Source organism: Elgaria multicarinata, chromosome 5, assembly GCF_023053635.1.
Source record: "Elgaria multicarinata webbii isolate HBS135686 ecotype San Diego chromosome 5, rElgMul1.1.pri, whole genome shotgun sequence".
In the NCBI taxonomy this organism is placed as follows: domain Eukaryota; kingdom Metazoa; phylum Chordata; class Lepidosauria; order Squamata; family Anguidae; genus Elgaria; species Elgaria multicarinata.
In genome coordinates, this window is record NC_086175.1 from 135,905,632 (window position 1) to 135,922,957 (window position 17,326).

Genomic DNA, 17,326 nt, shown 5'->3' on the forward strand with positions numbered 1-17,326 from the left:
TGGGAATAGGGCAGCCAAGATGATCAAGAGGCTGGAGCATCTCCCCTAGGAGGGAAGGTTACAACAGCTGAGGTGGTTTAGCTTGGAAAAAAAGGAGGCTAAGAGGAGACGTGATAGAGGTGGACGAAATTATGCATGGTGTGGAGAATGTGGACAGGGAGACATTTTTCTCCCTCTCTCAAAATACTAGAACCCAATGGGGTCATTCATCCCATGAAACTGATTGGTGGGAGATTGAGGACAAATAAAAGGAAGTCCTTCTTCACACAGGACATAGTTAAACTATGGAACTCTCTACCACAAGATGCAGTGATGGCCACCCATTTGGATGGCTTTAAAAGAGGGGTTGGATCAATTCCTGGAGGAGAAGGCTATCCATGGCTACCAGCCCTGATGGTTGTGTGCTACCTCCAGTATCCCAGGCACTAAGCCTGGGTGCACCAGTTGCTGGGGAACATGGGTGGGAGGGTGCTGTTGCATTCATGCCCTGCTTTGTTGGTCCCTGGTTGACAGCTGGTCGGCCACTGTGTGAACAGAGCGCTTGACCAGATGGACCCTCGGTCTGATCCAGCAGGGCTCTTCTTACGTTGTTATGAAGACAAAGGTCCTTCCCCATCTGATGTGCAACATACCCAGTTAGCTGCCATGGGCCGTTGTGCTAGCCACCAGCTTTGATGGCTTTAAAAGGGGGCTTTGCCCCCCCTCCCCCTCCTTCCTTCATGTCTATTAACCACCACAGCAAAAAGGAACCTCCACGTTCTAAGGCAGTGTTCTGCTGAATACTAGTAGAAAGACGCAGAGGAATGCCGGTTTTTCTTCGTTCCCAGCAAGTCTGAGTTTAAGATTTCAAAGATGCCCCCTCCCCGTTTTTTAGAACCATATGTGCCCACAGGTGTCTTATTTTGAGATGTCCATATGTGCGCATCCTTCCCGATGGCGGCTGGGGGGGGGGGGGGGGGCTCCTCTTGCAGGGCATTTGGTTCATGGGTGGAGGTTTGCGGGGCTCTGTTTAGGAATGGAAGCTGTCATGGTTTCTCTCTATTCGGCCCTGGTTAGGCCTCCTCTAGAGTATTGCGTCCAGTTCTGGGCTCCACAATTCAAGAAGGACGCAGACAAGCTGGAGCGTGTTCAGAGGAGGGCAACGAGGGTGATCAGGGGTCTGGAAACAAAGCCCTATGAAGAGAGACTGAAAGAACTGGGCATGTTTAGCCTGGAGAAGAGGAGATTGAGGGGAGACATGAGAGCACTCCTCAAATACTTAAAAGGTTGTCACACAGAGGAGGGCCAGGATCTCTTCTCGATCCTCCCAGAGTGCAGGACACGGAAGAACGGGCTCAAGTTAAAGGAAGCCAGGTTCCAGCTGGACATCAGGAAAAAACTTCCTGACTGTTAGAGCAGTATGACAATGGAATCAGTTATCTAGGGAGGTTGTGGGCTCTCTTCCACACTAGAGGCCTTCAAGAGGCAGCTGGACAACCATCTGTCAGGGATGCTTTAGGGTGGATTCCTGCATTGAGCAGGGGGTTGGACTGGATGGCCTTGTAGGCCCCTTCCAACTCTGCTATTCTATGATTCTATGTAATGTTATAATGTTGTAGTTTCTATTTTTTTTGTGAATTGTTGTGCACCATCTAGGGAGCCGTAGCTATTGGGCAACATAGAAATGAAAATATCATCATCAATCATCTCTTTCTTGTTCATGGCGGTTTTTCTAGATGGACATGACGGGCTTTGCCAAGTCTTGCTGTCTTTTGCAGATTCAGGAACTGAGCATGTTTTAAGTATTTATTTATTTATTACATTTTTATACCGCCCAATAGCCGAAGCTCTCTGGGCAGTTCGCAAAAATTAAAACCATGAAGAGCATAAAAACAACCAGCAATGTAAAAACACGAATACAAAAGACAATATAAAAAGCACAACTAGGATTAAAACCACACAGCAAAAATTGATATACCCTATTTCTTCGATTCTAAGACGCACTTTTCCCCCCATATAAAATCTCTAAAAATGGGGTGTGTCTTAGAATCGTGGGTGTGTCTTAGGGTGTGTGTTTTTTCCCCTGTTGGTGTTACTGAAATTAGTGTGCGCCTTACAATCGATGGCGTCTTACAGTCAAAGAAATACGGTAGGTTATAATATGGAATTAAAACAGCAAAGTTTAAATTTAAGTTAAATTAAGTGTTAAAATACTGAGAAAATAAAAAGGTCTTCAGCTGGCGACAGAAGTAATACACTGTAAGCGCCAAGCGAACCTCTCTGTGGGGCTCATTCCACAGCCGGGGTGCCACAGCAGAGAAGGCCCTCCTCCTGGTAGCCGCCTGCCTCACTTCCTTTGGCAGGGGCACCTCCTTTGACTGCTTTCTGGATGTTGGTGTGGCTGTATTTTGGCAGGCCCAGTTTCTGAAGGTTTTCTGTATAGTTTTTTAATGTGACGCCAGTGACTGATGTTTGTGACCTTTTCCTGTTGCCATAATTCTTGGACTTCCATGGCCAATGGTGATTCTAAGAATAATAGTCGCACCCACAAGTCTAAGACGCACCCCGTTTTTAGAGATGTTTATATGGGGAAAAAAGTGCATCTTAGAATCGAAGAAATACGGTAGGTTAAAATACAGAATTAAAGTAGCAAAATTTAAATGTAAGTTAAATTAGGCGTTAAGATACTGAGAGAATAAAAAGGTCTTCAGCTGGCGACAGAAGAAGTACAGTGTAGGCGCCAGGCGGGCCTCTCTGGGGAGCTCGTTCCACAGCCGGGGTGCCACAGCAGAGAAGGCCCTGCTCCTAGTTAGTTAGTTCTTCTGCAGTGCAACTTTAATTTTATTGTCCCGCTGAGCTCCACCGTGGCCCTCCCCGAGAGCAAAGCCTGTCCAGCTACCTGTGTGTTAAGATGTCAGTGTGTGTGTGTGTGTATCTCTGTCTTCTTGCCGCCCTTTCCTTTCAATCCTTGCTTTTCGTGTCCATCTCCCAACCATGGTGTGTCCCCCCCCCCTCTTTCCTAGGTGTCAAAATCATCACTCAGCAAGTTCAGCCCAGCAAGATCCTGCCCAAGCCGGTCACGGCCACCTTGCCCAGCAGTAGCAATTCCCCCATCATGGTGGTGAGCAGTAATGGGACCATCATGACCACCAAGCTGGTCACGGCCCCTGCTGGTAAGTAGGTTCCCCCCTCCCTCGACGCTTGGGAGGTAGGGTGGGGGGTGTTATTTGCCCAGGAAACAAGCCTGGGGACACGCACGCTGCGTAGCGAAGGTTACGGAACGCGGGGGTAGTTCTCTTCCGACCCTCTTGCGGCATTCTCTAACGGATTTGAAATATGAAAGTATGTGAGAAAGGGTGGATTTGATTGGCACCATGCAAAACGAGCCTGTCAGAGAGAACGGTTCACACTTCAATCTTCTGTTGGGATATTTTTTATCCACAGAAGAAAGAAAGGACATTATGGAGTTAAATGTGCTTGGCAGAATTGTCTCTGGAATGCCAGCAGGTGTCCAGACCGGAGCCTGGCAGTTTGGTCTACGTGCAAGACCTGGAATAGAGACAATTGATTAATTGAGCCAAGAGGAAAATGTATTTAAGATGTCCATGTTTAAAGGCATCTTGTTGTCAGGTTGTCAGGTTATTGTCAAGTTATCAGGTTGTCAAGTTATTGTCGTCATCTTTGTTGGTGAAGTATGCTGTAAATCTCTATGACCATATGTAAAGGAAAAATTTTGTCAGTAAAGTTTCTTACTGACAAAGTGAAGTGAGTATTCGATTTATTCCTCAAGTAAGACTCTAAGAGCTAGTAACCAGTGTGCTTCCAGCTATTTGCAGTCAGCACACACTCTAGAAAATTATTCAGTACCCCGATATCTTCTCCTCGACGTGCTGATTTTCTACGGGCAGGGACTTCGTGTGCGCACGCAGCAGCGTTCAGTCGTGTGATATCTTGCCGGCAGTCCTGCTGCGGCCCAGCCCAGGCGCTAGGCTTACCCGCTCTCGGCATTCACAGTTACTAGCTTGAGAACGTGCACGTTGATGTGCATCTCCCATTGGTGGTCAGTGCTTAGCTCCGCCAATGTCTGACCTCTCTCTTCCTTTCGCCCTCTCCCCCGCATCAGGGACTCAAGCGACGTACACTCGTCCAACGGTAAGCCCGTCCATAGGGACGCGCATGACCGGCACTCCAGGCGCCGCCACCTACGTGAAAACCACCAGCGGCAGCATCATCACAGTCGTCCCCAAATCGCTTGCCACCCTTGGGGGCAAGATCATCAGCAGCAACATTGTGTCCGGTAGGTAATAATAATAATAATACATTTATTTCTTACCCGCCTCTCCCTCCAGATCGAGGCAGGGAACAACATAGAATACAAAAGTATTATAAAATACATAAAACTGATTAAAACATATAAAACTAATACATTAAAATAACAACCAGTCATCTTAGAATTCGACTGGGTAGACCTGCTGGAAGGGATAAGTCATTACTGCTCGGAGTGTGGCAACAAGGGACAAGGCCTTTTCGGTGGTGGCCCCCAGACTATGGAACGATCTCCCTGACGAGGCTCGCCTGGCGCCAACACTGCTATCTTTCCGGCGCCAGGTTAAGACTTTCCTCTTTGCCCAGGGCATATGGCGGCACGTCTTAATCACCCACATGTTTAGTTTTTTAACGGTTTTTAATGCTTCATGGGTGTATGTTCTGTGTTTTAGAATTTTAACTTTTGTATACTCGTTTTTATCTTAATTTTAGAATTTCTGTAAACCGCCCAGAGAGCCCTGGCTATGGGAGCGGTATATAAGTGCAATAAAATAAATAAATAAATAAATAAATTTATATTCAGAAAGACTATTGAGTTGGCGGATCTCTTCCGGCAGGCCATTCCACAGTCTGGGAGCAGCAGAAGAGAAGGTCCTCTGGGTAACGGTTGTTAACGGGCTCCAGTTACCGGAAGCCAGATTCCGGCTGGACATCAGGAAAAACTTCCTGACTGTTAGAGCAGTACGACAATGGAACCAGTTCCCTAGGGAGGTTGTGGGCTCTCCCACACTAGAGGCCTTCAAGAGGCAGCTGGACCACCATCTGTCAGGGATGCTTTAGGGTAGATTCCTGCATTGAGCAGGGGTTGGACTCGATGGCCTTGTAGGCCCCTTCCGACTCTACTATTCTATGATTCTATGAATCTAGTTTTTGCTGGCTGAACTAAATTCTTCCCAGAGGACCTGAGTGTGCGAGGTGGATTGAACGGGGGGAAGGCAATCCCACAATTAACCTGGACCCAAACCATGTAGGGCTTTAAAGGTGATAACAAACACTTTATACTTTGCCTGGGAACTTATTGGCAGCCAGTGTAGTGATTTTAAAGTAAAGGTAGGCACGACTCCTCACCTTTCAAAGGACGCGGTTGCTAAGAGGGAGGATGGAGTTACTGGGGCCTCCGCATGAGCCGCTGGTCCCATGCCTGCATTGTAGGGGTGGCGTCTGCTCTTGGCACCAGCAATCGTTTGAAAAAGGAGTACGTGTATATCCAGGATTGGTGGGGCAGGAGTACAACAGGAGCTCAGAAAGCGGTTGGGGAGATGATTATGCTGTATTCCAGTGGCTAAGGGTGCGTTCCAGTCCATGTTGAAGTCAGAAAACGTGTTGGCTGTGCTGGGAGTTCTAAGATGCTTTTTCTGTCCAAACATGCATAGGATTGCACACCAAGGCTCAGTTCGGACAAAACGTTTCTCAACAGTGATTTTAGAACTCCACGGTGGAGTTTTTATACACCACTGTTGAGAAATGTGTTGTCTGGCGGGAAAACTCCATGCAGCGGTGGAGGTTTTTTGGAGAACACTCCACACTGCGGAGAGGAGAGTTCCTGCGCAACCGTCGTGTGGCAGGCTCCGTGGAGTTTTCCCCGTTGCGCCGAGTGGACTTTTCCGACTGGCCACAGAGTTCCCTGGCAAGAGCGGCGAAAGGAGCGAGTGCCGCTCTACGAGAGCCACCTCTTTTGTATCTGGTCACTCTATGGCAGGGCTCCTGCGGCTTTAACTGTTGTGATGAAGAGGGAATGTCACCAGGTGCTGCATGCATACAAAGGACACCTGCTGAAATCCCCTTTTCTAGGCAACCATTAAAGATACAGGAGCCCTATCCTCCTTTCCATAGGGTCTCCCTACAGAAGCATTGTGCGAAAAAGTCTTTGCTATGATGCCATATTAACACACGCACTGAACGGGCGTTAAAGCCATTTTTTTTACGGTTAAAAATGGAAATGAACAGGGGATCTGTGACGTGCCATGTCTTATTGCTTTGTAAAGACACCGCCCCCCCTCACCCCGCCAGCTGGCAATTTTCTGAACCACTGTTTGTAGACTAAGCTATTTTATTTTCACTTCTTCTTTTTTTTAAAGGTAACTCCTTGATGAAGACCTACTTCCAACAAAAAGGTATCCAAAACTTGCACTGCTCTTGGAACTTGCGTATGAATTCTCCCATGGGTGTCGCAGAAACAACCCCCCTCTCTCCCTCCCCTAGCCTGCTATTTTTCCAGTGTTTCTCCAGTGCCTCGTCTCAAGCCACCTGGGGTTTCCGTTTTTAACTTGGATCTCGCCCGACAGGAGAGAAATGGAACCACTTTAGGCTGAACGTTGATTCATTTAGTCACTTATTTTTCCTGGTTACAGTTAAGCCTGCTGTGATTTGAGGCTGCGCCCAAAATCTAGCAGAATCCCCCCCCCCCCAGCCTGAGTCTTGATGCGCTTTGATGTGCGCACCGTGACCTCCTTGCGCCAGAGGCGTTCTCATGCAACTTGGCTCCCTCCATTGCAAAGGATGGGGATGTGTCTCTGAGCTGCCAGTTGTGTGTTGCTACCCACACCAGGAAAAGAGAGCTGTAGAGAGGGGGGGCAGGGGGCGGTCAGTGTTCTGAACTTTAATAGGGATAAATGCCAAGTTCTTCATTAAGGAAATAGAAACCAAAGGCACAGTTACAAGATGGGGGATACTTGGCTCAGCAATACTACAAACGAGAAGGATCTTGGAATTGTTGTAGATCGCAAGCTGAATATGAGCCAACAGTGCGATATGGCTGCAAGAAAGGCCAATGCTATTTTGGGCTGCATTAATAGAAGTATAGCTTCCAAATCACGTGAGGTACTGGTTCCTCTCTATTCGGCCCTGGTTAGGCCTCATCTAGAGTATTGCGTCCAGTTCTGGGCTCCACAATTCAAGAAGGACGCAGACAAGCTGGAGCGTGTTCAGAGGAGGGCAACCAGGATGATCAGAGGTCTGGAAACAAAGCCCTGTGAGGAGAGACTGAAAGAACTGGGCAGGTTTAGCCTGGAGAAGAGAAGATTGAGGGGAGGCATGAGAGCACTCTTCAAAGACTTAAAAGGTTGACACACAGAGGAGGGCCAGGATCTCTTCTCGATCCTCCCAGAGTGCAGGACACGGAAGAACGGGCTCAAGTTAAAGGAAGCCAGATTCCAGCTGGATATCAGGAAAAACTTCCTGACTGTTAGAGCAGTGCGACAATGGAATCAGTTCCCTAGGGAGGTGGTGGGCTCTCCCACACTACAGGCCTTCAAGAGGCAGCTGGACAACCCTCTGCCAGGGATGCTTTAGGGTGGATTCCTGCATTGAGCAGGGGGTTGGACTCGATGGCCTTGTAGGCCCCTTCCGACTCTGCTATTCTATGATTCTCTTAGACATGGTGCCCCTTACATTGTGCCAGGACGGCACCATTGTAAAATGCAAACCCCACGGGGGGAAATTTAGCTGAAGCGGCGCCTTGTGGCTCCTTCTAATGAAGGTTCCTTTCCAATCCCCCCCGCTCTCCCCCCCCCAGGAACGACAACCAAAATCACGACGATCCCCGTGACGTCCAAGCCCAACGTGATAGTCGTGCAAAAGACGACGGGGAAAGGCACCACCATTCAAGGTCTTCCAGGCAAAAACGTGGTCACGACGTTGCTGAACGCGGGGGTAAGTGAGTGTGCGCGTTTGGTACTTTTGTGCACCTGAAAGGGAGAGTGGTACTTCTAGAGCAGAGGTGTAAAACCTCAGGCCGGGGCGCCAAGATCCACTGGCAGCCCCAACCCAGCCTTCTGGTGTTTGTTTATTTATTTATTGCGTTTTTATACCGCCCCATCATCAAAGCTGTCTGGGCGGTTTACAAAAAATAAAACCATGGAAACCATTCAAAATATAAAATGAACAGTATAAAAGCGTAATATGAAATACAATATAAGAACACAACCAGGATAAAACTGGGCAGCGATGCAGAATTTAATACAGATTTAAAATACCCATTTAAAGCAGCAAAGTTTAAATTAAGTTAATATACTGTTAAAATGCGGAGAGAATAAAAAGGCGTCTGAAAGAATATAGTGTAGGTGCCAGGCGAAACTCCTTAGGGAGCTCTTTTCACAGCCAGGGTGCCACAGCAAAGAAGGCCCTGCTCCTGGTAGCCACCTGCCTCACTTTCTTTGGCAGGGACTTGCGGAGAAGGACCCCTGAGGATGACCTTAGGGTCCGGGCAGGTACATATGGGAGGAGGCGTTCCTTCAAATAGCCTGGCCCCAAGCCGTTTAGGGCTTTAAATGTTAATACCAGCACTTTGAATCGGGCCCGGACCTGGACTGGCAGCCAATGAAGCTGGAAAAGGACTGGCGTGGTGTGATTTCATTGGCCAGTCCCTGTTAGTAAAAGTTGGCAACAACCCCTTATCCCCCAACCCCCAAAAAATCAGTTGTTTGGTGGTTTTCCAGCTTCTGTGTATTTCCTCCCTCTTCTAAACGGTGGAAATGCCCCTCCTGAGATTTAGAACCTGACTTCGCAGCGCTGCTTTGATGGCGGCACTCCCGCGTGGTGGCAGCAGGTAATCCAAATGCAGGAGGCAGTGCTGTCCTGTTCTGGCGGCCGTTTGGCTCGCCAGGCCCGCCCCTTGCTCGGTCCCCGGCGACGCCCCCTTCTGCCCGGGAACGCCCCCAGCGTGTTGCTAGAGCGAGGACAGACGGGCGGAAGAGGCGTGCTGACGCCACTCCGGCGGGAAAAGTCGGGGTAAGCCCCCGTCTCCTCCAGTTCGCGGCTTCGTCTATTTGCCCCGCGCTGGATGCGAATCTTTGGCCGCGTCATATAACAGACGCAGCACCGATTCGCAGCCACCGCGGGGCGAAGGCGACATTTAGGCAGCCCCTTAGTTCCTGGCAGTAAGAGCTGTAAGCTAAAAGAAACCGGCATTTTGGCCCCGCCTGTTTTTGCCTTCGGCCCAGCCCACCAATGGGATGCGGCCCCCCAAAAGCTTCTCTGAAACAGATTTGGGCCCTTGGGCTGATGAAAGCGGTTTAGCATCCCTGATCTAGAGCCAGCCTTGGGTTCTTAAATGGAAGCAGAAGCCCAGGCAGGTCGTGGGGAGGGAGGGAAGGTATGATGGCCGCCGCGTGAGGACTGAGTACCTGTTGCACGTGCAGAAAGTCCTAGGCTCAATCTGGGCCATCTCCACTTAAATAATAGTAATTATCTATTTATTTCTTACCCACCTCTCCCTCTGGATCGAGGCAGGGAACAACATAGAATACAAAATATTATAAAATACATAAAACAGGTTAAAACATATAAAACTAATACATTATTAAAATAACAGCCAGTCATCTTAAGATTCGACTGGGTAGGCCTGCCGGTTCTCCAGGTTGGTGTGAGGAAGGCATCCCACAATGGGTTAACTCCCCCTATCGCCCAGGAAAAGCAGGGACTCACATGACTGAGTTTTAAGCCCTCTAAGAAGGTCCTCTGGGTGATGGTAGGCAGCCTAGTTTTGGCTGACTGGAGTAAATTCTTCCCAGAGGACCTGAGTGTTAGGCGGTCCAGGCCCTCAGGGTTGGAATCTGAAAAAGTCATGAGACTCAAGGAAAGAGATTTGGGAGGGAGGAGGAGCAAAGCGTGATGGTGATGCTTGATTCAGGGGCCCAGATGGATGGGAATGGATACATTTTCCTAGAAACCTGTTGAATCCAAATTTGCTCGGTTTCTCTTGCGCTCCTGGGTTGGCCGGTTCTTTACTAGACTATTCCTCTTTTTCGCTCCTGTGGTTTATCTCCTTTTGAGGTCAAGCTAAATCTGCCATTTCCTAGGGGCGAGATGTTTCCTCGGACACCCTTCTGGTGACCGTTTGGGGAGGGGGTGGTATGTGTTTTATCCCAGGATTGGGGAAGATCCAGTCCAAAGCAGAAGGGCCATACAGGTCAACCATGAAAATGAACTCACAAATCAGTAGCCCAACCGCCGTTCTAAAAGTCCACTTTTCCAGTTGTTCCCTGTTACTTGTTGGGGGCTCATGAGACAATTGCTCTTTAATAATTAACTCTTTTTAAAATGGCGAATAGTGTATGGCTCTTCTCTTTTGGAGTAACCTGAGCGATTGTCCTCCTCACCACATTGTGGTAGGGAGTCCAGACTTATGCACGTAAAAAAAAAAAAGTAGATGATTTCAGATAACTCGAGCGAGCGAGCCATGCTACATGATGCATAGATTTTGTGTGTGTTTTATCTGGTCTTGGATTTGAGACTGAGGCTTGTCATTAAAAGGTACTCTACAAACCTTATCCTCAGGGGGAGAAAACGATCCAAGCCGTGCCAGCGGGAGCAAAACCAGCCATTATCACAGCCACCAGGCCCATTACCAAAATGATCGTCACGCAGCCAAAAGGAATCGGTTCTGCCGTCCAGCCAGCCACCAAAATCATCCCCACCAAAATTGTGTATGGGCAGCAAGGAAAAACGCAGGTGTGTTTAAGGACTTTCTTCGGGGGCGTCCTCGGGCAGGGGAAGAGGGGAAATGTTACACCCACCCACCCCCAATTTGAATATTTTGTGGAAGATCAAGGATTCAATTGGGAAACTCTTTCTGGTATTTATATCTTTTGCTCGAGGGCAGTGCGAGATGGCGATGGAATTTCAAATCTTAAATTTCAAAATTTGTTCTCCTTAAACAGGTTTATCGGTACATCCCTTAGGAAGAAAATATATACAAAACAGCATTGCACCATATTTATTTATTTATTAAAAGGATTGGAAAAGGAAAGGAACCTCTCGTGCAAGCACTGAGTCATTACTGACTCTTGGAGGGATGCCAGCTTTCGCTGACGTTTTCTTGGCAGGCCTTGTAGCGGGGTGGTTTGCCGTTGCCTTCCCCGGCCGTGATTGCCTTTCCCCCAGCTAGCTGGGTACTCATTTTACCGACCTCGGGAGGATGGAAGGCTGAGTCGACCTGAGCCGGCTGCCTGAGAACCAGCTTCTGCTGGGATCGAACTCAGGCCGTTGGGAGAGTTTCAGCTGCAGAAACTGCTGCTTTACCGCTCTGCGCCACACGAGGCTTTATTAAAGGGTTACCCATACCAAAATTGCAATGAAATCGCCAGTATAAATACAACGCATTCCTGTAAACGCAGTGCTTTGGAATCGGTCGCTCACCGCTACTTGATGAACAAAACGGAGGCAGCGCAGTTTTGTGGGGAGAAAAATTGAATTTTACCCCTTGTAACATCTCCTTGAACTAGAATTTGAGTGGGGTGGGTGGGTTCGTTCGCCCCCTTCAAACATTTCCAGGTATAACACAGCTTGGGAAATTCCTAGATGGTCTTAATCCCGATTATTCTGTGCTGTGGGACTCCCTGCCGAGGGAAGCTAGGTTGGCCTGCCCTTTCCTATTCTTTTGCTCAGAAGGGGAAGACGTTTGGCAGGCAAAGAGAAGTTGGCTACTGGCGCACAAATCTTCCATGCCAGAGGACCTTGCGATGGCCGCTAGCTTAGATATCTTTAAAAGGGGGCTAAACAAATTCCTGGAATGGGCTGTCAGGTTCAGAGGCGATGTGCCTCCCAGTTTACCAGCTGTCGGAGGGCAAGAGCGAAGGGGGGTCTGTTTGGGGCTTCCAAGAAGCGTCTAGTTGGCCACTCCGGGGCGGAGGGTGGGGCGCGGATGCTGGACCAGATGGCCCTTTGAAAGTCTGATCAAGCCGAGCTCTAATCATGCCCAGTGCCCCCTACCCTACACTATAAAAACCATTATTCAGAATAGCGGTTTTCAATGACCCACTAAGGAAGATAACAATAAAATTCAAAACAGTAACAGTGAATTGAATATTTATTCAAAATCTGAAGCACTCACCGCAGGCTTGCCGAGGGAGGGAGGGAGGGAAAAGAGAGCGAACACCTCTGTTTTGCAGCCAGCGTGGCGGGGCACACCAAGCAGGGTATGTCTCTTCATTAATGTTTTGGTGCTTTTGAAACATTTCAATTCACCGTTAAAAGGACTCTTCTTAAACGGTATTAATACATGTGTGGATTCTTCCCCTATATTCCCCTATATGGCTTGGGACCAAACTACCTTCTCCTATAAAAATGTCCCTGGGTTTTAAGACCTTCTGGAGAGGTGCTTCTCGGAAAAGACCACCTCAAGCGCCCCCCTGCTGCCCCTTTGCCTCTTAGTGCCTCCCTGCTGCCCCCTTGCCTCTTAACGCCCCCCCCCTATGCAATCCCACTGCCCCCAAGGGGGCAGTACCGCCCCCTTTGGGAAACACTGCTCTGAAGCGAGACTCCTCTTCCTTCGCTTGCTTTTTCTTATAGGTCCTCATCAAGCCAAAGCCGGTGACCTTCCAGGCAACCGTTGTGAGCGAGCAGACGAGGCAGCTGGTGACGGAGACGTTGCAGCAGGCCTCCCGCGTGGTGGAGACCGGGAACGCGTTGCTGCCGGAGGTGAAAGAAGAGCCCTACACGGACAGCAGCTCCTCCTCGACGGAATCCTCCCAGGGATCCCAAGGTGAAACGCTTCGATTTCCCTTGGGAGAGACGGGGTGGGCTGGCTCTTTCCAGGGATGGATTGTGGGACTTGAGGGGGCTGAAAGGAAGGCGGGCTCTGGCTCCTGGGAGTAGGTTGAACTGGGCTACGCGTGTGCGGCTCAAGGCTCCTCATCTTGGCTGCTTCATGACGCCGTCGCCCGGAGAACGGTGGCCTCGTCGTCTCTGTTTACCGGCAAGGCAAAGGAAAAAATTCACACCAAGTGGCTGCCGTTTGTTTCCGGCGTTGCATTTAAACAGAAATAGCGAGCGGTGTGTCTTTTTCTCTGATTGCTTTTCAAACAGGGTAGACAACCTCTGGTTCTCCAGACGTTGGACTCCAACTCTCTTGGGTCTCATCCAGCAGGCCCAATGGGTTGGAGAGATTGGAGCTGTAGTCCGGGACCATCTGGAGGGGCCAGAGGTTTCCCATCCCTGCTGGTACTTCGCTGCTGGCACCCTCCAGGAGGAGGAGCTGCCGCATGAATGCCACGCAGCCCGCCTGTTCTGCCGGGCTCGGTCAGGCAGCTCTTGGCTGGGGGCCGATGAACGGAATTAAGCGCTGAGACGACACAGATAAGGGATGTCTGTCAGGGATGCTTTAGGGTGGATTCCTGCATTGAGCAGGGGGTTGGACTCGATGGCCTCGTAGGCCCCTTCCAACTCTGCTATTCTATGATTCTATGATTCTATGATAATGGGCTCAAGTTAAAGGAAACCAGATTCCAGCTTGACATCAGGAAAAACTTCCTGACTGTTAGAGCAGTACGACAATGGAATCAGTTACCTAGGGAGGTGGTGGGCTCTCCCACACTAGAGGCCTTCAAGAGGCAGCTGGACAACCATCTGTCAGGGATGCTTTAGGGTAGATTCCTGCATTGAGCCGGGGGTTGGACCCGATGGCCTCGTAGGCCCCTTCCAACTCTGCTATTCTATGATTCTAAGGTGTGGCCATGGCACCAGCAGACGGCTGGCTAGTTTGTGAACCGCCCAGAGAGCTCCGGCTATTGGGCGGTATAGAAATGTAACAAATAAATAAATAAATCCATGCGCAGTTCATCTCTAATGACTCAGCCTCGGCCTGTATGAAAACATAAGACCCTAAGAAGAGCCTTGAAGCTGAATCGAACCAAGGGTCCATCTAGTCCAGGACTCTGTTCGCACCATGGCCAAGAAGCTGTCGACCAGGGACCCATGAAGCAGGACACGGGCCCAGCATCACCCTCCTACCCATGTTCCCCAGCAACTGGTGTACATAGGCTTACTGCCTCTGATACTGGAGAATTTCTGTTCACAAAACATGCAAATGCAAACACATGCAGGAACACAGTTTTGGGGGATTTTTTTTTCACAATTTCCCCAACTTTTGTACATGCTCAAGTGCTCAAATGCAGATTTGTGTGAATCCAAAACCCACCCACCCCATCATTTGATTTTTCACATTTCAGCCATTTGATGGGGTGGGGTGGTTCCTTTCAGGCTGCCCAGTTTCTTCCTCAGGCCCCGACTTTTCTTCCTGCCCCAGCACTGTGAGAGGGGAAAAGGCTCATCTTTGATGTGCTGCAGATTGGAGAGAAGACCTTTCCCCTGCCCTAGCGCTGAGAAAGGGAGCCCATCTCAGTGCTGGGAAGGAAAAACATTCTTTTTCAAACTGAACTGCTTATATGTGTTTATGCATGTGTGAGGATGGGGTGTTTATGTGAAAATGTGTGTGGGGGCGTGTTGCATGCTAGTACTGACCCCCAAAGTCCTGGCCCAGGGCCAATTTGGCCAAAAATGGTTCCTCACCATTGGTTTACGTGATGGCACTGACTTCCTTAAGAACATCAGAAGAGCCCTGGTGGATCAAACCAAGGCTCTATGTAGTCCAGCACTCCGTTCACACAGTGGCCAACCAGCTGCCCACGGGAAACCCACAAGCAGGACATAAGTTGAACAGCACCCTCCCACCCATGTTCCCCAGCAGCTGGCGTATATAGGCTTACTGCCTCTGATACTGGAGGTAGCCCAGAGCCATCGGGATTAGTAGCCATGGAAAGCCTTCTCCTCCAGGAATTGATCCAACCCCGTTTTAAAGCCATACATATAATTTGTGTGTGTATAAATATGCGTGCGTTGTATGTAAATGATTTTTTATATCATCTTTTTGGCTCGCCGCTCCGACCATGTTACTCCGCTTCTGAAATCTCTTCATTGGCTTCCAATTCACTTCAGAATCCAATATAAACTTCTCCTGTTAACCTTCAAAGCTTTTCACGGTCTAGCTCCTTCCTATCTCTCCTCTCTCATCTCACACTATTGCCCCGCTCGTGCTCTTCGCTCCTCTGATGCCATGTTTCTCGCCTGCCCAAGGGCCTCTACTTCCCTTGCTCGGCTCCGTCCATTTCCTTCTGCTGCCCCTTACGCCTGGAACGCTCTTCCAGAACATTTGAGAACTACAAGTTCAACCGCAGCTTTTAAAGCTCAACTAAAAACTTTTCTTTTTCCTAAAGCTTTTAAAACTTGATGTTGTGCAGACTTCTACTGTTACTTTCTACTGTTAGTTTTTCCCTACCCTGTGCCTGCTTACCCTACCCTGTACCTGTTTGCATTCTCTTCCCCTCCTTATTGTTTTACTATGATTTTATTAGATTGTAAGCCTATGCGGCAGGGTCTTGCTATTTACTGTTTTACTCTGTACAGCACCATGTACATTGATGGTGCTATATAAATAAATAAATAATAATAATAATAATAATAATAATAATAATATTACGCTACAATATTGTATTTTTAACGTACTTCAATCGTTTTAAAACGCCCAGAGAACTTTTGTTATCGGGCGGTCCAGAAGCACAAATGAATGGAACATGAATAGTTTCCTAGTTGCGTAGTGGGCCTTGTTGATTAGCAGAGAGAGTCATTTACCCTATTTATTCGATTCTAAGACGCACTTTTCCCTCCGTATAAACATCTCTAAAAACGGGGTGCGTCTTAGAATCGCGGGTGTGTCTTAGGGTTGTTGTTTTTTCCCTGTTGGTGGTACTGAAATCAGTGTGCATCTTACAATCGATGGTGTCTTACAATGGAAGAGATACGGTAGATTGACTGGCGATTAGGGATGTGCACTGCTTCTAATCGGACCGGAGAAGCAGTAGCGGAGCGGGGGGCTTCGCCTGCCCTTAAGGCGGAGGCGAAGAGGATTGGGGGGCCGGCGGAGCGTGGCGAAGAGGATCGAGGTGAAGGCGGATCCTTCGCCTCGATCCGGAGCTCCGCCGGAAAGGTAAGTGGGGTTTACCGGGCCCTGACGCTGTCGCTGTCGCCCATGCGGCGACAGCAGCAGGGCCCGGTAACGCCCCCCGCCCTCCTCTCCCTTACCTGCCTCCGTCCGCGGTCCGTCAGCGTCTCCAATTGAGCCCGTGGTTCCAGCAGGAAGTCTGGGCCGCACTTGCGGCCCAGACTTCCTGGTGGAACCACGGGCTCAATTGAAGACAGCGACGGACCGCGGACGGAGGCAGGTAAGGCCCCCCTCCTCCTTACCGGGCTCTGCCGCCGTCGCCGCATGGGTGGCGATGGCGGCAGGGCCCGGTAACCCCCCCTATGGGGGGGGACCGGAGCTCCGATCCGGATCCGTAGCTCCGAGCGGAGCAGAGTGGGCACAGGCGGAGTGGGGGCGGGGCGGAGCGGGCCGATCCGAAAATGGCGGATCTTAAAGTGAAGCGGAGTGGGGGGTCCGTGCACACCCCTACTGGTGATACCATCCTCTCCTGTCCCTTCAGATTCCCAGCCCGTGGTCCATGTCATCGCATCCCGAAGCCAGGATTGGTCTGAGCACGAGATTGCCGTGGACTCCAGCCCAACCATAATCTACCAGGATGTCTCCAGTGAATCCCAGTCAGCGACTTCCACCATCAAAGCCTTATTGGAGCTCCAGCAGACGACAGGTGGGCCGTTTTATACCTCAAGCATCAACGAATTCCCCTCTTACCTGCCTCGTGTCAACCTATCTTTATAGTTCGGTAGCAGAAATCATCCAGATGGGCTTTGAATGTTATTGGGCATTGCACCTCCAAATTAAGTTCTCGTTAGGACTGGAGGCAAGCGAATCAGAGCTTTTTGTAAAGTTGTCTAAGAGAATCCTCTTTGTCAGTTATTTTATGAGGAGGAAAAAGCATGGATGGGGACAGATAATGATGATGATGATGTATTTATTTCTTACTCGTCTCTCCCTCTGGATCGAGGCGGGGAACAATGCTGAATACAAAAATACTATAAAATACATAAAACTGATTAAAAACATATAAAGCCAATACATTATTAAAATAACAGACATAAGGACATTATTTAAATGTCCTTATGTCCTTATCTTAACAGACATTATTTAAATAAATTTTAACGTGGTGTTTTAAATTTGTAATTTTGCATTGCTGCTGTTTTTATCTGGTTGAGCTTTGATATTGTATTTTATATTATGGTTTTATACTGTTGTTTTATACTTCGAATGTTTTTAATTTTTGTGAACCGCCCAGAGAGCTCCGGCTAT

The 17,326-nt window shown here is 49.1% G+C and overlaps 1 protein-coding gene across 8 annotated transcripts in view; it reads left to right on the forward strand.

Annotated features, from left to right (window-relative positions):
* EMSY (EMSY transcriptional repressor, BRCA2 interacting) overlaps positions 1 to 17,326 on the forward strand; it is a 73,646-nt gene that overhangs the window by 25,580 nt on the left and 30,740 nt on the right. For 6 of the 8 annotated variants that reach the window (XM_063127226.1, XM_063127225.1, XM_063127228.1 and 3 more), the window contains exons 10-16: positions 3,003 to 3,152; positions 4,103 to 4,276; positions 6,384 to 6,419; positions 7,820 to 7,956; positions 10,558 to 10,755; positions 12,595 to 12,787; positions 16,563 to 16,727. In XM_063127226.1, coding sequence (XP_062983296.1) covers positions 3,003 to 3,152; positions 4,103 to 4,276; positions 6,384 to 6,419; positions 7,820 to 7,956; positions 10,558 to 10,755; positions 12,595 to 12,787; positions 16,563 to 16,727 — 1,053 coding nt within the window. The remainder of the gene's footprint in view (positions 1 to 3,002; positions 3,153 to 4,102; positions 4,277 to 6,383; positions 6,420 to 7,819; positions 7,957 to 10,557; positions 10,756 to 12,594; positions 12,788 to 16,562; positions 16,728 to 17,326) is intronic. The other 2 variants (XM_063127227.1, XM_063127229.1) reach the window with 1 other exon arrangement.